Below are 22,052 nucleotides of genomic sequence, written 5' to 3' on the forward strand. Positions count from 1 at the left end.
ATCCAAATTTAAAATTTTTTTTCGTAAATCGTCATTAAGTACTATTTTTATGATAAGTAATCAGTAGAAGATAGAATAAAATTCAATTAAATGATCAAATAAATGTTTAACTGCTTTGATATACACGACAAATAGTTTTTATTCCCAGAAATCAATAAATAAATGCTTTCAAACTTCGTAAATTTTTATTTTATCTTAAAAAAAAAAGAAGTATAGAACAAAAATTATTCAATAATTATTTCGAATAATGAAATTGGAAAAGAAATACAAAAATTAATTTGTAATAATTGCTGAAAACACACAATACTGAACGGTCAGTTCATTTCAATATTATAGCAGAAAAAAAGAAAAAGGAAAGCATTAGTAATTAATACATTAATAAATAAAATTAATTTCTTTTTTTTTTTGATATTTTTTTTTTAAAAAATTTTTACCCTTTTCTTTTTTCTTATCATTTTCGATTGTTAATTAATTCAATTAATTAATTCAATAATTGAATAAAATAAGTAATTTCAAATTTTGATCATATTAATTATTTTTTTTCCACTTTTAAACATATCAGCAATTGCCATCAATATTTTTTGCTCTTTTTTTTTATTTTTTTTGTTTTTGCATCAGGAAAGAAAAATATATTTTTTTTTAAATTTCCTTTTTCTTTGAATTTAAATCTTTTATTCGAATTTTTACTCAAAAATAAAATTATACTTTATAGCAATGATTGAACAAAAATATCGCAAAAAAATAATTAGTAATATTTTAAAAAAGTGAAAAAAAAAAAGTTCAATGAATAAATTGACAATTAATTAATTAGCAGTAGATAAATTAAGCAGTAGCAGCAGAGCAATTTCTTTTTTTTTTTTTTTTTTTTAATGAAACATCAAAAATGAAAAAAGGCATTTATTAATTAATAATAAATGATAATATATTTGTGGATTAATTAATAATATGATAACATATAAATTATATTAATTAGCAAATGATAAGTATTTGCTTTCTTTTGTTAAGAAATAAATTCATTAATTAATTAATTAATTAATAAGCCTTTTTTATGAATGAAACATGAAAAATACAATTTTTGTTTGCTTTTTTTTTCTTTTGCTTCATCGTATATTTGAATAAATTTTGTGATCCAAATTATTTCATCTTTCGATTATTTCTTTCTTTTTTAAGTTGCTTTTGATAATGCAACCAATCGTTTACCATTGCAATTTTTGCAGTACAAATGTTGATCCAATGGATAGCATCTATAATTAGTAATTATTATTTATTTTATTTTATTATTCTAATTTTTTTTCTTTGAAAAAAAATGTTTTATTCATTTTTTGGAAAATGTTTATTCTCACTTTTCCTCTTCTGTCAAAATTAATTTAAATAATAAAAAAAAAAAAAAAAATTATTCTTTATATAGCATTTTTTTTTAGTGCGATTTATTTAAAAAAAAAAACATTCAAAATAAAAAAAATAGAAATCATTTATTGTTTGTATAATTTCACTTTTCTTTTCCAAATATTAACGATCATTTTTTATTGAGTACAAAAAGCAAAATTATTTAAGTTAATATATTTTCCATATTTTGCATTCTTTTTTTTTTTCTTTATTAATGCAAGTTAATTAAGTAAAAATGCAAGTCTGCAGGTTGCATGCAAATTTGATTTTAGGAAGTATAAGTGAACAATTAATTGTATAAAATAATTATAGTATAATTAATAATTACAAGTATAATCATACTTTTTATTTTCAATTGCATGCTTTTTTCATATTTTTCTTTTTTCTACTAAAAAAATTATATAATCTAACATTTTTGCTGAAAAAGGCATTTATTAATTAATAATAAATGATATATATTGTGGATTAATTAATAATATGATAACATATAAATTATATTAATTAGCAAATGATAAGTATTTGTTTTCTTTTGTTAAGAAATAAAATCATTAATTAATTAATTAATTAATAAGCCTTTTTTATGAATGAAATATGAAAAATACAATTTTTGCTTGTTTTTTTTTTTTCTTTTGCTTCATCGTATATTTATTTCTTTCCTTTTTAAGTTGCTTTTGATAATGCAACCAATCGTTTACCATTGCAATTTTTGCAGTACAAATGTTGATCCAATGGATAACACCTATAATTATAATTATTATTTATTATTATATATTCTAATTTTTTTTTTGAAAAAAAATGTTTATTTCTTAATTTTTCCTCTTCTGTCAAATTAATTTAAATAAAAAAAAAAAAAAAAATTATTTTATATAGCATTTTTTTTAGTGCGTATTTAAAAAAAAAAACATTCAAAATAAAAAAATAGAAATCATTTATTGTTTGTATAATTTCACTTTTCTTTTCCAAATATTAACGATCATTTTTTATTGAGTACAAAAAGCAAAATTATTTAAGTTAATATATTTCCATATTTTGCATTCTTTTTTTTTTTTCTTTATTAATGCAAGTTAATTAAGTAAAAATGCAAGTCTGCAGGTTGCATGCAAATTTGATTTTAGGAAGTATAAGTGAACAATTAATTGTATAAAATAATTATAGTATAATTAATAATTACAAGTATAATCATACTTTTTATTTCAATTGCATGTTTTTTCATATTTTTCTTTTTTCTACTAAAAAAATTATATAATCTAACATTTTTGCACTTCTTTTTTGCTTATAAATTAGTAGTAGAAATGTAAGTGCAAACAATTATTTGAAAATATTAATATTTAAATTAAATATTTTAATTACAAATTTTTATCATCCAAATACTTTTTTTTAAGATTATTATATATAATTAAAAAAAAAAAAATTTGAAAAGCTTTTAAAATTTTTAAGATTATCATTTCTACAATTTCCTTGCTTATATATTTAATATTCAAATTTTTTAATTCAATTTTTTTTTTTTAAAAAAAATTTAAAAATAATTTACCCTTGTCCTTCAATTTTTGAACTTAATTGCATGTTACAATCTTCGCATCGATAACAATTAACATGAAAACTTTTATCCATCGCAACAACTCGTACCGATTCTTCTTGACCTTCCTCAGGTATAATTGGTTTCGAGCATACCGCACATCGAGGAGCAAATTTTCTGAAAAAACAAAATTCAAATTAGTAAAATATTTTTTACGTAAAAAACAAACTGAATTTAAAACTATGCTAAATAACATTTAAATTTAAAAGAAAATTCAAATTAATAAAATATTTTTTACGTAAAAAACAAACCGAATTTAAAACTATGCTAAATAACATTTAAATTTAAAAGAAAATTCAAATTAATAAAATATTTTTTACGTAAAAAACAAACTGAATTTAAAACTATGCTAAATAACATTTAAATTTAAAAAAAAAAAAAATTTTTTTTTTTTAAAAAAAAAAAAAAAAAAAAAAAAAAAAAAAAAAAAAAAAAAAAATGTTACTAAATAGAAAATGAAAAATGTATTTTTTTGAGAAATTTATTTTAACCAAAAACTTTTCTTTATAATATATTTAGATTTTAAAAAAAAAAAAAAAAAAAAAAAAGAATGAAAAATTAAAAATTCTCAAAATGATAATTTTCTATCCAATTCAATGTTTTGTTTCTATTTTACAGAAAAAAAAAAAGAAATATGTTAAAATAAGAAATAAAAATTTTCTTTTTCATCCATTTTCTTCAATAATATTATATTCCCTTCAGAATTCATTTCATTTTTATAAAATAAATCAAAAATTTTTAGAGAAAAGAAAAATGGAAAAAAAAAAGAAAAAATATTTTATAAACAGGTATTTTACCTTATTACTTTTATGTAATATACTTTTAATAATTATTGTTAACTTTTTGCTAACAATCGATAAATTATTTAAATATGCAAAATTAAGTGAAATAATATTTTACAATATCAGTTACTTACTATTTAAGTATATAATTTGTGTATATTCAGTTAGATTTTTTCATATAAAATAAAGTAAAAAATATAAAAACAAAGTAAAGTAAGTATTTTACATAAAATATTCATAAAGTGTGTGCAACTAATTACTTGTTTATTCATACAAAGTATTTAAAATGTATAAAGTAAGAGTAAAGTAAATAAGTAAAGTAAATATCCTATATAAAGTAGTACGTTCGAGTATATATAACTATTGCTTACTTACAATTTTGTTTATTCAAATTTACCAATGCGAATTAAATTATCCAATATTTGTTTATTTAAGTTGTTGTTTCATTTAAATGTTTATTTATTTGTTTAATAAATTATCCAAACAAACAATTAAAAATTAACAAAAGTTTATTTAAACAATAATATTTCCATTATAAAAAAAAAAAGAATTCCAAAGTAAAAACTTATACTTTTATTCGATTTACTCTTAAATAAAACTCTGAATAAAAATTTTATAACAAATTAACCATTTTTATTTGTTTTTTTTTTTTAATAAATCAATAAATATAATAAAGTTTTTTTCAAATATAAAAATTTTTTCATTTTTTTTTAATTTAATCCAAGAAAAAAAAATAATTGGAAAACTCACAAAAAATGTAACAATTATTTGGGTTAACAGAAATAATAATAAGAATAATAATAATAATTAAATTATAATAAACATTTTTTGTTTTCATTTTTAATTTTAAAAATAAAATTTAATTTTTAATTTTTAAATTTAAAACAATTTTATTAATAATAGCAATAACTTAAACTTACTCATGGAAACATACGACACAATGTACTTTATTAGTTGAATCAACGGTAAATGGAACTCCATCTAAGCATTTTTTGCAAACGGTGCAAACAAAGCAATCCGGATGATATGCACCTCCGGTTGCACGTAACAACTTTTCCGTAATTGGTTTACCGCAACTGTTACATTTCTCTAATGATTTCTGCAAAAAAATTTTATTAATTAAAAGAATATTTTCACTGGTAATTATGCTTTCATTTCATTTACTATTTTCAATTTTTTTTTTTGCATAAATTTTAAAAATTATAAATTTTGATTTAAAAAAAAAAATGATAAACAAACATAAATAAAAATTTATTTTCAAAAGAATTTGAATTTTTTTACTTTGTTATTAGCTTTTTTTCTTTTTCCTTACAAAATTATAAATTCTCCGAATTATTTATGTAATTTATATAAACAATTTATCGAGAATTAAATGAATTGAATTTATGTCGAAATTGATTATAATTATTTTACTAAATTATATAATTAAATCGAAATTAATTTGTTCCAAAAAAACAAAAACACAAATACTTTCGCAAAAAAAAAGGAAATAAATTAAAAAATAATTTAAGAAATGTAATAATAATTAATGCAAAATTCCTTTTTCTTTTTCTTCCAATTAAAAATTTTAGGTTAATTTAATAAGTAACAAATAATTATTTTAGAATTTTATTATTAATAATTTTAACATATAAAATATAATTTTTATCAAATTGAATTTAATAAATTTAATAGGAATATTTAATGAATTCATGTTACATTGCACGAAATAATATAATTAAATAATAAATTTCATACAATTTAATGCATAATATATAATAAATTTATTATATGAATTTGATTAATTAAAAAAAAAACAATAAATTTGGAAATAAAACAATTTAATAATAAAATAATCAAATTGGAGAATTCTCTTTTTTTTAAATGATTAAAACACAGAATTTAACAAATATTAAAATGTTAATTAATTAGTAAAATTTTTTGAGAATTAAATGAAAATAGAAAAAAATGTAAGAGAAAGAATTCGTTATTATTTATAAATGAATTAAAGACATTAAATTTTTAATAAATATTAAATTCGAAGTAATTTTAAAAGTTAGAATTTAAAATAATCGTTTTTTCGTCTTTTATTTTTACTTTCACTCACATATCACATAATCTTACTTACTTACTTCCACCTAGTTATCATATAATTTTACTTACTTACACTCACTTATCATATAATCTTACTTACTTATTTACATTACTTACTTTCACCTATTATATAGCCTTGCTTTATTTATTCTTACTTCCATATAGTCTTACTTTACTTACTCTCACTACCATTTAATCTTATTTACTTGCTTTTACTTATCGTATATTACTTTTATTTATTACATAGTCTTACTTACTTACTTTCACTCACCATATAATCACAGTTATTTACTTCCGCTACCATAAAATCTTACTTAACCTTCACTTATCACACAATTTTATTTACTTACTTCCTCACTACCATGTGATCTTACTTACTTACCATATAATCATCCTCACAAAGTGGACAACCGTCGACATTATAAAATGAGCCACCAGCAAGTTGTTTATCACATTCCTTGCATGTGAAACATTTTGTATGAAACATTTCACCAATTGCTGTACAACCTGGTTGTTCATTTGTGATACTTCCACCACATTTACAGCACTTATCTGAAATTAAATTCATTTCAATTTTAAATCAAATAAAACTGAATATGAAAAAAATTTAATTAATTTATTTTTCTTAAAAGCAAAAGAAAAAAGTTGGAATTATAAAGAAAAGAAGAAATCAACTTGAAATGTTGATAAAGAAAGTAAATAAATTTTTTGTCATTTTCAATTTTAGTTTTTTTTTTTTTAGTTTTTCAATTTTCTTTTTTTTTACTTTATATTAATTAATAATTCTTACCCATACAAATATATGTTTATGTGTATATATGTATACAAAATATATGTTAGATCTATTTTCTTGTGTCGATCGATTATTTACACCAAATTGTTTTAATTTAGAAAAAACATTTGAATTTTTTTTTTTTTTTTTGACCTAAAATAATAGAATGCAAATTTTTATAACAAAAATTGTGCATTTGATTAAATTCAATCGAATTAATAAAGTAACGCGCGTTTTTGTTTTTTTTGTTTTTCATCAATAAAATAAAAAAAAAAAAGAAAAACAGAAAATGAAAAATTCAGCAAATTCATCAAATTATCGCTACTTATTCCTATTATCAACTCAAGGAAAAACATTTTTATTTAAAAAAAAAAAACGCAAATAAAAAGATAAAATATTAAATTTAAAAAAAAAAAAGAATTAAAATTATAGCACTACATTCATTTAATAAATTTTATTAAAATAATAATTAAACATTATTAATCATAAAATTTGATTAAAAAAAAAAAAAAAAATAAATGAAAGGTAAGAGAGAGAGGGAGAGGGAGAGAGAAATGAAGAAAGAAGAAGTATGAATAATTTCATATTATTTTAACAATTGATGAAAAGGATGAATCAACAAGTAAAATGAATTTTTCATTAGCTCTTTCTTTTCAACAAATTTTCTTCCTTCTTTTTCTTGATTGCTTTACTCTTTCCTTTTTTTTTTTTTTTTTTTTTCATTATTTCGATTAAATTTATCTAAAATTTATCTAACTAACGAAGTACTTTTCATTTATTGCATTTTCTATATAAATAATTGTAAAAAGATGAATGAAAGTAGCAAAATAAAAATGATAATTAATAAATTTATGATAATTTTCAAAATAAAAAAGATAATTGAAAATGAATGATAACATTTATCAATTTCAAAAAATGAATTTTTTTCTATAAATTACAAAAAAAAAAAATATGTTAATAAATTCCAATTTGATTTTATTTTATTTGAAGTTGAAAAAAAATAAAGAAATGTAATAATATTTAAGCAAAAAAAAAAGGTAAAAATAAACAAAAAAATAGAAATAATAAATAATACTAATTATATTTTAATTGCAATTTCAATTCTGTAATTTCAGATTAAATTTTTAACAAATAGAAATGCAAAAAAAAAGACAGAGAGAGAGTGAAATAGTAAGAAGTGAATGGATAAAATGGAATATATGGATGAGTTAGCAATATTTGATGTAAAATTTTATGCATTGAAAAAGTTTCCCATAAATTCCTAACTTAATATTTGCTAATGCAACTGTTTCCGTTCCATTTCTATTTTCCATTTTTTTTTCTTTCCTTTTTTTTTGATTTTGTTACAGGAATTGTTTAAAATTCAATAGTAATGATAATAATAGTCGTAATAATAACAATAATAATAGTAAAATAATAGTAATGATAAAAATAAATTATAATAATAGAGGTAATAAAATAACATTAATGATAACATTAAATAATAATAATATTAATACTTAATGATAATATTATAATAAATGTGATTGATTAAGAATAGTTATGATTAAGAAAAATAATTAATGATAATATTATAATTATGATTAAGAATTGTTATTATCGAGAATAATTAATGGTGCTATCATAATAAATAATAATAATAATAACAATGACAATAATGGGTATAGCAATACCAATACTAGTAATAATAATAATGATGACGATGATAATCAACAACGATAATTGATAATAATTATAAAAAAAAAAAATAACAAATCAAGCATTAATAATAACAATTTTATAAATTCTTCTACTGACCTAATGCTTCGTTTTCTAAGTTTTAGAAAGAAATCTATGATTTAAAAATAACGTAACAGTAATCACAATAATAATAATAATAATAATAATAATAAACAAATCGTGATATTAAAATCAAGAAATCATGATAATAAATTGTTGGCTTATTTTAAATCAATCCATGAAGAGCTAAAAAACCAAAATTTAGGATGTTAAAAAATGCAAATTTTAAATTGTATACTCAAAATAAGAGGAGGGGCAAGCAAGGAAGAAAAGAAGAAAAAGATGGAAAAAGATGAGAAATTAAATATTTATGTCAAGTTTTCCTCAAAATTTTCAAATTGAAGTTATCCATTTCAGAATAAGAAAATATCATTCAAAAATAATAACTGTGAATTTGAATGAAAAATTGGAATAAAAAAGAAAATAAGTAAAAATTGATAGTATTTCTATTTTTTCCTTTTAGTTTTCCATTTCTTTTCTCTTTTTCAGAATTTCATTCTTTTGCAAAATTCCTTTTTTTTTTTCTTTTTTTTAATACTTTTATTTCTTTAAAGGAGAAAAAAAATTGTGGAAAAGTGAAAAAGAAAGAAAATTAATTTAAGTAAGTGCAAAATTCCGATGTATTTTTCTCGACTTTTCATTGAATGTAAAAAGAGAATAGAATTGATTTAATTAATAATTAATTGAATATAAAGAAAAAATTAATTTATTCAACAAATTCATTTAATTCCTCTTCTTTCTGTTTCACTTCTCCTAGGACACTTCTAAATTCAGAACTTTAAAACTTAAAAAACTTTTGATCGAAATACATATTTTTGTGTATTTCGATCAAATATATGTGAGTGAATAATATTTTGCAATATTTATTCAATAAATATTTTCAATTGATGTGTTAGATGATAAGAATGAGAAATAATCGAAATATTCAAAGTATTTTCTAATCGCTTCTTCGATCAAAAATTTAATTTCATTTAATTAGAAATTTAGGAATGAAAACGAACAGATAGCATTGTTGAATACAAAGGTTAAAAAACTTTGTGGCCTATTTATTTACTTTTTTTTCTTCCTTTATTTATCTAAAATCGATATTCGCGTAATTACAACTCAATTATTTAAATTTTAATTTAAATTTCAGTTAGAACGAAAATTATTAATGCAAGAACATCATACAAATCTTAATATTATATTAATAATAATAAATAAAATAATATGATAAGCAATAATAATGATACAATAGTAATAATAAATAATAGGAGAAAATAATATATTTTATATCAATGAATTATGTATAGTATAAATACATCATATTATATTTTATTTTATTTTATTATATTATTTCCACTAAGTATTTTTTTAATAATGTATTAATTTATAAATATATTAAAGTTTTTAATTTTATTAAGTATCAAGTGTTTGCTGAATATGTTCAGTACTGAATTGACATCTAAATATTTTCATTTTTATTTTTATTTAAAAGAATTTACTGAAGTATTAATGAACGTTTAAAAGATGTTTAAATTAATAATAATAAAAAGCTCATGCAAAAAAATACGCAAAATGAAATTTTAAATTTATTTTTCTTTTTTTATTCAGTTTTAGAGAAAGAAAAAATTTTTTAAAATATTCTTTAATTACGATAATTGCGCAACAAACAATTTTAAATTTTCCTTTATTTATTTATTTTCTATTTAATTTCTTCCTCTTTCCTTTACTTTCTCTCTCTTCCCCTCTCTCTCTCCCCTTTTTCTCTTCCTCTCTCTTTTCCCATTACTCTTTTTTTCTCCCTCTTTCTACCCTTTAATAAATCAAACAAAAAAGGAAAAAAAATTTTTTTTTTGAAATTTTTTTTTGTTTTTTCCTTTATTTTTAAAATATTTTAATTTGATAAAATGCAAAAAATTTTTTACAAATTTTATAAGGAATTTTTTTTTCATTTCTTTTAAATTTTAAATTTTAATCCAAAAAAAAAAAAAAAGAAAAAACGAACAGAAATTTTTGTTTGTGTCTCTTTTTTCTTTTTCAAACTGTCACATTTATTTTTTGAAATGAAAGAAACATGAAATATTCAAATAAACGCTGAATGAATTATTAAATTTTGTTTAAATTTATATAAACTTGAAGAAATTCACTTTCTTTCCTTTTTTTTTTTTGCATTTCAGTTGCGCTAAAATTTATTTTTATTTTTTTATTTTTTCATTTTTTGACATAAAAAAGTTACAAAAAATTTTACAAATTGCAAATAATTTCTACTTGCATTTCAAATATTTCCCATAATTCTTGCAGCAATTCAATTTTAAATAGTAAAAAAGAAAAAAAAAATGAAAAATGGCAATAAAAAAATTTTGCATTAACTTTTTTTTTTTTTAATTTTATGATCAATATTATGCATAAATATTAAAATATTTGTGCAATATTACTAAAAATTAAAGAAAAAACAAAATATGCAAAAATAAAAAAAAAAAAAATATTTGGAAAAAAAATAAAATATAATTTTTGAATTTTTAAGCCTTTTGCTCTTGCATAAATTTTATTTAATAAAATTCTTTTAAAATGTTTAATTCTAATATTTATCTCAAATATAAATATTTATTAGTATATTTTAAATATAAACAAAATTTCTTGTTTCATTTTTTTCATATTTATCATAAAATTGTGTAAAATTTTATTTCTTAATAATAACTCTGCGTTTTATAGTTTTTCTATTAATAATAGTAATATATTATATGTCATTAATTAAATTAATATATTAATTACATTAATATTTTATATTCATCATATATTGTTATTAATTATATTAATATTTTATATTAATTATACGATTAATTATATTCACTAAAGTTTTATTTTATTTCGTATTATTAATTTTTTTTTTGTTGTTGAATTTTTACACTTTTTTTATATTTTAATTTCAATATTTAATAACAAATTTCTATAATCTCTAATCATTCGCTAATATTTTAGTCAGTGAAATTTTCATTTTCTTTTATACATTTATTAAAATATTAATTAATTTAAAGAAATAACCCGCTGGACAAATATCCCATAAAATAGAATGCAATTTATGATCGATTGATCATAAATGATCGAAAATGATCGATTGATCAAAAATGATCGAAAATGATCGTAAATAGAAATTCGATTGTTCATGCATCAAATTACTATCATAAAGTGTAAATTAATTGATTGTGAGAGAAAAAAAAGAGGGAAATAAATTTAAAATTTATAAATATATCCTTTTGAATTTTTTAAATTTTATTCTTTAATAATAATTCTAGTATTTTATTACTTTTTTTTTGCTTTATTATAAATATATCAAATAATTATTTTGTATTATTGCTCCAAAAAGATATTCACCAAATTTTATTGTATCTTTCATTTCAATTAATAAATTATTTGAAATAAAATAAAATAAAATTTTGTACCACTTTTTTTTAAATTTTTTTATCTCATAATTGCAGTTAAAAATTGTTTTGATTCATTAAATTTCATGAAAATTTGAACTGAAACTGAATGATTTGCTATAATTATTGATAGAGTTTATTTGTTTCCTATTTTTTCTTTCTTTCTTTCTTTCCTTTTCTCTCTCTCCCTCTCCCCCTCTCTCTCTCTCTTTCTCTTTGACATGACATTAAAGTAATGTTAATATCGATTTAGAAGTGAAAAATTTCCTTTTCTTGCTATTAATCAATAATCAATCATTAATAGAGATAATTGCATTTTGTTTTTTTCTTTTTCTCTTTCTCTCTCTCTCTCTCTCTCTCTCTTAATTTACAGGTAAAATTCAATGAGCTAATTTTAAAAATGAAAATTTGTAAGATAAATGATAATTTTGCTAATTTTTCAATTTAAATATAATTACAAATACTTATTTACTCTTTTTTTACCTAAGTGAATTTTATCAATAATCAATGAGAATTATCATCTGTTATCTACTATAATTGATATTATCATTAGACATTAATTAATATATTTTCAAACTAATTTTTTTTTTTTTTTTTTTTTGCCATGCGAATTTTAAAATATGATATAATGATAAGAAAGAGAGAGAGAGAGAGAGGGAGAGAGAGGAAGAGAGAGAGGGAGAGAGAGAAAAGAGTTAAAAATGTTACTTTTTTTGTTATTTTAATATGCAAACTATTGAAAATGTTGACATTTCTTTTTCAATTTTCTAATCCAAATCAGTTAAATTAAAAATTTTTTATCTTAACATATTCAATTCCTCTCTCCTCACTTTTTCTCTTCTCATCCTTCTTTTCATTATATTTCTTTCTCTTTTAATACCTTGAGAAAGGGAGAGAGAGAGGGAGAGAGGAGGGAAAAGAATAAAACATTTTGAGTTAATTAATTTGATCAACTGATAATAAACTGATGATTTTTTTATTCCTATCAATAACAAACTTCTTACTTTGTTTGTATTTAAAACTAATTACCAGTAATCATTTACCATTTCATTTTCTTACTCTAAACATTATCAAATTGGAATATTGGAAATTTTATAAATAAAATAGGAAAAATATATATATATAAATATTAAAAATGAAAATAAAGTGATATGAATAAAAAAATTATGTGATAAATAAGAAATGTGAATTTTATATAATATTTTTTTTTTTTTTTGCTAATATTTTCTTTTTTCATTGTCAACAAACAAAATATTTGATTTTGTATATTAAAAAAAAGGAAAAACGAAGAAAGGAAAATTTTCAGTATGAAAATTTCAGTAAACGTTATCAGTATCATCAGTGAATATATTTTAGCATGCTAATATTTATATTTTATACTGATATTAAAGAAAAACTACGAAATAATAAATTTGATAAAATTTTCATTTAAAATTCCTCAAAATTCTTTAAAATAGTTTTTTTTTTTTTTTTTTTTTTTTTTTGTTTTAAGAAAAAAACTTTCTTACAAACATTTAAAAATTTTAACATTTATAATAACAATTTTGAATTTTTATTTAATAAATATTAATTAACAAATATTATGTTTATATTACTTATACTACTGCTTGCATTACTTACTTATACTCTATACTACTGTTTTAATAAATGAAGCAAAGAAAAGTAATATAACAGATTTAAAAATTGTTTGACGATTTAAAAAAGAAAAAAAAAGAAAAAAAGAAAATTTAAAACCATAAAAAATGGTCGAAACACTTTGTTAATTGTTTTGGCTTTTTTTTTTCTTGCTAACGCTTTTATTTTTAAAATTTTTCAGTGATTTCAAAACAAGAAGACAAAAGAAAAAAAAAAAACGAGAAACAGCTGATAAAACTTTCTCCAACGATTGATAATGGCTGATAATGATGATAACGACTGCTGGCGATGATAATGATTGATTAGTATTTTATGCATTACAACAAAAATATGCATTTCATTTTATCTTACAATTAAATTGTTTTTTTCGTTCAATTTTATAAAATTTTTATTTTAAACGGGAATTATTCTAAATAATTACATTTGCATAATTGTATAATTTGTTATATTTAAGTTAGTAATTAATTTCACATTTTTATTGTACTCAAATGTTTGCTTAGAAATTAATTCTAATAATTACATTTCATTTGTATTTTATTATATAAAACTTTGATTAGTAATTTTTTTCCACATTTATATTATACTCAAATACTTAATTATTAATTAATTAAATAATTATTAATAGATATTTACATTTCTATATTACATTGAAATATTCAATAAGTTTGATGTGATAATATTAATGCATAATTAATTGTTATTCATTGTTTTGATATATTTTTAAATTTAAAACTTATTCACCGATATACTTTCAAAAATAATTTGTTACATTAAAGTTACTAAAGTTAAGGTTATTAAAAAGTTACAATCATTACTAAGATAATCATTGATAATATCAAAAAATTACTGACAATTTCAAAAAAGAAAAAAGAAACTTCCAATGCAAATAAACTAATATTACAAATCTCAATATAATAAATTTTAATTTTACTTTTTTTTTTTTTTTTTCAACAAAAATTTCTTCATTACAACAGATAAAATATTATTTCGAATTTTGAGATATTTTTTAATTATCTTTTTTTCTTCTTATATTTATTTTGTTTTTTTTTTTGACTCAAAATTTTCTATAATTTCATATCTTTTCATATGATCAAATGCTGATAAGTAAAGAAATAAATAAATCATATGAAATTATTTTCAACTTACAAATAAAACATAAAATTTGCAATATTTTTATTTTCAAAACTTTTTTTTCTGAATTTAAAGAATTTTTTTTTTGGCCCAAACTTGCTAACTTTTTTAAATTCACATTCAGTCATTTCAAATTTTTCATTTTGATAATTTAGACAGAATTATCATTATCAGTGAAAAATTTTTCATTATCTTTTCTACACTTATCACTTCCTTTCCTTCTTTCTTTTCATTTGCTTATCTTTTCAAAAATAAATTTAAAAACAAAAAAAAAAAAAAGCTTAAAACGTCCTTGCACTACATTTTATCCATTCTTATTACATTAATTTTTTTTTTTTTTTTTCATATAAACAAAACAAAAAGCAAACAAAGAAACAAATTCCTATGTGACATTTTTTTTGTGACAGAAATTATGCACAGTTTAAAGTATTTTTTCAAAGAAAAAAAAAAGTATTCAGAAAGAAAGGAAAAATTTTTAGTAATTAATTTCATTTTAGTATGTAGATGGAGAATCCAAAACTTGCTCACTTTTTAAATAAAAAATAATTAATTAATTAATAATAATTAATTTTTTAATGATAAATAATTATTTTTTTAACACTATAAGATAAATAATAACAATAGTAAATTTCCTACTACTATATAATATAATTATATTTTATATAATTATATTTTAATTCATTTATATCAAAATAATAATATCACATTAAATAATTAATCTGTAATTTTGCGCTTCAAAACAAAAAAAAAAAGTCCAATAGCGCATATGAATTTGTCAACTAATTTCTTTTTTTTTTTTTTTTGTTGACTATTTATAATTGACAATTTTATTATCATTTCTTTAAATTATAATAGATACAATCATATCTAATAGTTTTTTTTTCCTTATTTTTCCTTTTCTCTTTACGAAAAAAAAAGGAAATTAAAGAATTTATAAAATTTATTTTACAAAAATATCCATTAGCTAAGATTATTATACCAAGAATATTAATATATTAAATTATTAGATTACAAATATTTATTTAAAATTAAAATGAACGGAAAAAAAAGAAAAACATAAGTGAAGCAAATAAATTTTGAAAAAAAAAAAAAAAAAAGCTTTTCCATAACATATAGAAATATATGTTATATCTAAAAAACTATATTATAAACTAAAATATGTAAAATATTTTTTTTTAATTAAAAAAAAAAAAAGAATTGGTATTTTGATTATAGCACAAAAATTCAAAGATGTAAAAGTTAGAAAGTAATGAAAAGACATGAATATATATTAGATCAAAAAAAAAAGATCAATATTAAAGATAATTAGAAGAGATAATTATGTGATAAGGTGATAATATATATATGATCTACACAAATATTAGTAAAGAAATAATTTCTAGAAAAATTTCAAGCAACTTTGATAAGCAATTTGCTATGAAATTAAAAGAAAAATTATTAAATTATTAAGATGCAAAAAAAAAGAAAAAAAAGAAATAATAATAATGATAAAATGAAGATTAAAATTTGCATAAAAATGAAAAAACATTCTTGAAAGCAAAAAAAGAAAATTGAAGAAAAAATAAACAAACAAACAAATAAATAAACAGCTGATTAATCAGATGAGTCATCCGTTTTCTCTTCAAATTCTTTTCTTTTTCAAAATATTTCACATTTTGTAAACTTTTTCCAAATTACTTGCAACAAAAGAATGTTTTTTGTTTTCTTTTTGCTTTTTGTTAAATTTTATTGTTTTTTTGCATAAAAATGAAATATTTTGTAATATTTAAAATTAGGAATTTCTATCATTAAAGTATTTTTAGACTATTATAATTTGCAGGAAAGAAAAAACAATTTCAAAAAATTCAAATTAATAATGAAATAATATTAAAATGAAAATAATTTTTTATTAGCTTATAAAAATTTTTCAAACAAATAAAAATTTGAAAATTATATCGTTGTGCACTTATGTAACTTTAAAATTTAAAAAAATAATAATTTTTTTTTCTGTTCTTTCATTTTTTTTTTTCATTTTTTTTCCTGAAAAGAAAAAAGTTATTTAAATTGGAACAATCATTTGAAAAAGTTTTTTCTTCTTCTCCTTTTCGTCCCTCAAGAAAAAAAGTGATAAACATATTTTTCAAATAAATAAATCGAATTTAACAGAGCTGTCACAAAATTCCCAACAGAATTAGAAAAAAAAAAAAAAAAAGAAAAGAAAAAGAACGAAATCAGATAATATTCAAAAATTGTGTTTTTTTCTGAAAATCTTTCACTTATTTCCAAAAAAAAAAGCTTAATTTATAGATAAACAAACATTTGAAATTTTTTAAACAATCAATTATGATACATTAATATGGCCAAAATCAAATTGATTTCAATTTTAGGAAATTTCAAATTTGAGCTAGTTAAAAATTCTGATTTGCATTTGCTATCATTATCATCATGTCAAAAAACAGACCTAGAATTAAAAAATTGGTACCATAAATCATCCTATAATCATAATAAAACTATGTTGTCAAAATTTTTTTAATTTTAACTTTTTATTTTATTTTTGTAAAAATATTGAAGAATTTCAAAAATTTTTCGAAATAAAAGAGAAATAGATAAATAAATAATATATGTAAAGGATAAAATGAATTACTGAGCAAAAGTATATTGAAATATTAAAATTTATTTTCTTCCTTCTCTATCTAAGGAATGGATTATAAAAATAGGTTAATCCTTTCAAAGATTTGAAAGTACAATTAGAATGTAAAAGTAAAATAGCAAACGAAAATGAGAAAATGCAATATGTTAGATTTGTAAATTAAATTATTTTATTCTAAGCAATGCCATTTTTAATATATTGTAACGGAAAAAAAAAAAGAGAAAAAACATATTTTCGATTATAAATTTAATAGAATTTACAAGAAAAAAAAAAAGAGAAAAAAACTAGAAAAATGAATTTCCTAAGATTATTACTTTAACGAAAAGAAAAAAAAAGAAGGAAATAGTAATATAATCGAAATTGTAATTATCATTATATACGTATTAATTTTACGATTAATTTATTTTATATTACGATTACGATTACAAATTACGATTAATTTACAAAATTGAATAGGAATATTTCAACTATCATTATATTATAAACTTACTTTTCATTTTGAAGAAATTAAGATAAACATGCATATGTATCGTTTTAAAGAAATCATGATAGTGCATCTATACTCAACATATCGCTATAAAAATCACGATAATATCATGCATCTATACTCAACATATCGCTATAAAAATCACGATAATATCATGCATCTATATTCAACATATCGCTATAAAAATCACGATAATATGCATTTACCACTGTTTCTTTTCGTATTTCATTTACAATAAACACAACTATATTTCTACAAAAAATCATGATAATGCATGTTTATCTGTATTCTATATTCATTTATATCACATATAACTATTTTATATAATCTGAATACCCTCATAGCCACCTATATTTTCATTATAAATCTTTAGAATACCATTATTTTACGTCCTCAATATAATCACTATCATCTGTATCGTTATGTATCTGCATGTTTCTATTATGCATGTTTGCATGCATGCGTGCATGCATGCATGATAAGCAATTATTATTGTAAAATAATTGAAATAATTGTTCTTTTCCTCTTCACAACGATGAAATTAATATGAAAAGACAAACCAGGCAAAGTTTCGGATTGCTGTTGTCCTGTTGACATTATTGTTTACGCAAATAGTAATAATAATAATAGCAGTAGTAATAATAACAATGACAATAATAATAATAATAATAATAAAGTGATGAAAATGAGACTTTGAGAGATGAATCGTTTTACTGATTGATATTCAATCAATTAAGTATAAGCTCCCCCTTCTCTTCTTTTCTTTTTTTTTCTCTTTGCTTTAAATTTTTCTAAAATTTAAATCACAAAATATTTCAACTATTTATATTTTTGAACTTATTTCATCTGATCAAAAAGCAATAGGAAAAAGATGTAATCAGCATTTTAGAGTATACATAGGAAATTCTTGTTATTTTGCTATTTCTTTGCTTACTTCATAAATTTTATGTTTTATTATTATGTCTTCTTATCTTCCCGCTCTCTCCCTCTCTCTCCCTCTCTCTGTCTCTCTTTCTTTGTCTCTCTCTCACTTCCTTTTTTTGTTTTCACATTTTTATGTTAAATTTTGTTTAGCATTGTATTATTATTATTATTGTTATTATTCTTTTTTTAAAAAAAAAAAAAAAAATTTTTTTTCAGATTTTTCCTCTCTCTCTCCCTTTTCTCTCCTTTTCTTCTCTTTTCTCTCTTTTTCTTTCATTGCTTTTTCTCCTCCTTTTCTTCCCTGTTTCTAGAAAAGAGAAAAAAATAAACTTTTTCTAATCGCAAAACTTGCGATAATCATTCAATTTCAGCAATTCTTCCATTCCTTTCTTAAATAATAACAACAACAGCAACACTCTCTCTCTCCCTGTCTCTCTCCCTCTTTAAACACACTCTTTTACTTTCTTTTTTTGATTATTGTCTATTCAAACTAGTTATATCTTCCTTGTCTCTCTCTCTCTCTAAACACACTCTCTTCATTTTCTTTTATTGATGATTGCATACTATTATCTTTCTTGTCTCTCCCCTCCCTCTCTCCCTCTCTTATACCATCACTCCTTTTCTTTTTTCCCTGTATTTAAACTTAACTCTTTTTTATTTTCGAATTCATAAAAAATGAAAAGAAAAGGAAGAGAAAGAAAGAAGAATGATACTTTCTTTGACAAAGATAGAGGAAGGGAGAGAGAGAGAGAAAGAGAGAGAGAGAGAGAGGAAAATGAAGAATACTTAAAAGTTTGATAAATTGTTGAGTAATGGCATTTGAAATAATAATTAACAAATGTAAATATGTGTATGAAATGTTATTTAAGTATGCTTTTTAATTCTTTCAATTTTTTAATTTCTTTCTTTCCCTCTCTCTCTCGTTCTGTTTCTTTCTCTCTCCCTCTCTCTCTCTCTCTTGTGTTATTTGTGTTCAAAGCGAAAAGAAAAAAAAAACATTTTAAAATTAAAATTAAAATTAAAATTTTAATCTTTTCAGATACAATTGCAAATAAAAAAGAAAAAAATTTTTTTTTTATTTTTATGTATATATTTGTCAATGTTAAAACTTTTAATTCGAGAAATTTCTTAAACTAACTTTCACTATTACTTTGATACAATTTTTAAATTAAAAAATACATTATTTTTTTTTTACATTTAATAATCTTTGAGCTTACTTTCTTGTTTATTTTTAAAGTTTTATTATTAAATACTTTAATTAGCAAATTAATTAATTATTCATAATTTACATATTAAATTGCCCTAAAAACTCCTATAATATTAACATAAAATAATACAAATAATTCTAACAGTTACATTTCTAACAAACAATAAACAATAACAAACAACAAACAACAACAATGACAATTTTTTTTTTGCTTCTTTTCTATTTATTAAATTCTTTCGTTGTAGCAAGGAAACAAATATATGAGTGAAAACATTTGCGATTATTTTGATGTAAATAATTTCCATTTCTCATCTGACGTCATTTTCTTTTGCTAATAATGTCAATAGCTAAGTGCTAATCAATAAAATGTAAAATTAACTCAGAAATTAAAATTCTTTATAAACAAACTGACAAGTGTTTCTGTTGTTGTTATTTGACACATTGTAAAACATTAATTAATGAATTTTTCAAAATAAAAATATGAGTATTAGGCTGTCATTAAGTAATGGAAAATTGTAATTAATTAAATTAAATTTCAAATTATATTGTACATATAATTTGAAATGTAGGTATAAGTATAAAGATAAATAAATAAATAAATATAAATAGAAATGAATAAAATATATTTGTATCAACCATGGATTAATTTATGAAAAGAAATTTGCAATTAACAAATTGTAAGTGAAATTTCAAGCGAGAGAGAGAGAGAGAGAGAGACTATGGCTTATTCGATTGGTTCAAAAAAAACTATATTTGCTATCAAATATATTAATAAGAACAGTGATAATGAACTAACAAACTTATCATTGCGAAAATGATAGTATGATAGTAATAACAGTGATTAGTGATAAAAAAAATTCCAATTTCTATGTTTATTTCATCAAAATTGATAACAGTAGCTGTTGTAATAATAATAGTTGTAATAATAACAATAATAATAATAATAATAATAATAATAATAATAATAATAATAATAATAATATTAATAATAATAACAATAATAACAATAATAATAATAATATTAATAATAAATTTGTCTAAATAAATACTCCTTTATTTTTGTTCATTAACATATTAATAATTACCTAATTCGTTGGAATTAAAATAATTTTAACGAAGAGAGCCAAAAAATAAATAACTAAAAAGCATTTCAAAAAAGCGAAACATTAATTTTCTGTTTAACATTATTTAAAATATTGTTTATCAGAAAATACACATCTAAACAATCATATATGTCTGATTGTTTATCTGTTAATTTATGCAATCCATCAAAAAAAAAAGTATTACTATTACTCTTTGTTGAAAGTTTATTTAAAATCATTGTTATTTGTTGGATGCAAAACACTTTAAAATTATGAAAAGATAAATATTTACGATAAGTTAAGCATAGCTAAAAGATTGCTTCTGAATAATCTATGATGCATTATGCTAAGAAAAGCAATAATTAAAGTTATTGTTGAAGTAAGTTTTAATTTATATAAACTTCCAATTCAAAAATTGCTCAATCTGGTTAAATTTATAATTTAAAATAAAATTATATTCTTATAATAATAATTGATAATGACAATAAATAATAATAATAATAATAAAATTACGATTATAATAATAAAAATTCGATTTTTAGGTAAAAGCAATATGAGCGAAATTTTTTAAGCAATTCATAAGTTTTTAAATTAAAGATTGTTAAAAAAAAATTGATTATTAAAATTAAAAGTTTGAGCTTTTTATATACGACAGAAGAAAAGTTTTTCTTTTTTTTTTTTAGTGTAAATAAAAATTAAGCATTAAGAAAAAAGATTTGCAAAGTTTGCTTTTTGAATTTGATAAATATTTCAAAATTATGAATAGGAAAGAAAAGTTGAATCTCTAAATTGAATATAAGTGTAACCTAAGGAAGAGTTAACATAAACACAACTTTTACATATTTTTTTAGCTTATATAATTTAAGCAAAACTTATAGATTTAATTTAATTTGAATACATCATAAATAGATTTAATGTTAATATTACTATGAATAAATTTAATCTAAACATAAATTATTGATAAATTCTGTGATATAATTTCTGATCTGTTAACTTTATAATTTCAATTTTTTTTTTTGAAAACTTTAATAGCTTAGGTAAGAATATATTAAGAAATAACTTAAAATAAGTGAGAATTCTAATTTTAAATGATAAAAATAAATAGTACAAATATTTTTATCATTATTTTACTTTTACACTTCTTTTTTTTTTTGTATTAATGTTTGTTATTTATTATAATTATTTAAT

At 19.4% G+C, this 22,052-nt stretch overlaps 1 protein-coding gene across 1 annotated transcript; it reads right to left on the bottom strand.

The window, feature by feature from the left end:
- Positions 1 to 1,165: 1,165 nt before the first annotated feature.
- On the bottom strand, positions 1,166 to 6,611 carry Bma-zyx-1 (Uncharacterized protein; the record flags this gene model as incomplete). The annotated part of the gene is made up of 5 exons (XM_043079490.1): positions 1,166 to 1,244; positions 2,918 to 3,079; positions 4,665 to 4,843; positions 6,200 to 6,369; positions 6,608 to 6,611. 5 exons carry the CDS (start codon positions 6,609 to 6,611, stop codon positions 1,166 to 1,168), a joined length of 594 nt encoding a protein of 197 aa, XP_042935424.1.
- Between the last annotated feature and the right edge of the window lie 15,441 nt (positions 6,612 to 22,052).

Source organism: Brugia malayi, assembly GCF_000002995.4.
Source record: "Brugia malayi strain FR3 genome assembly, contig: Bm_v4_Chr2_contig_001, whole genome shotgun sequence".
NCBI lineage: Eukaryota > Metazoa > Nematoda > Chromadorea > Rhabditida > Onchocercidae > Brugia > Brugia malayi.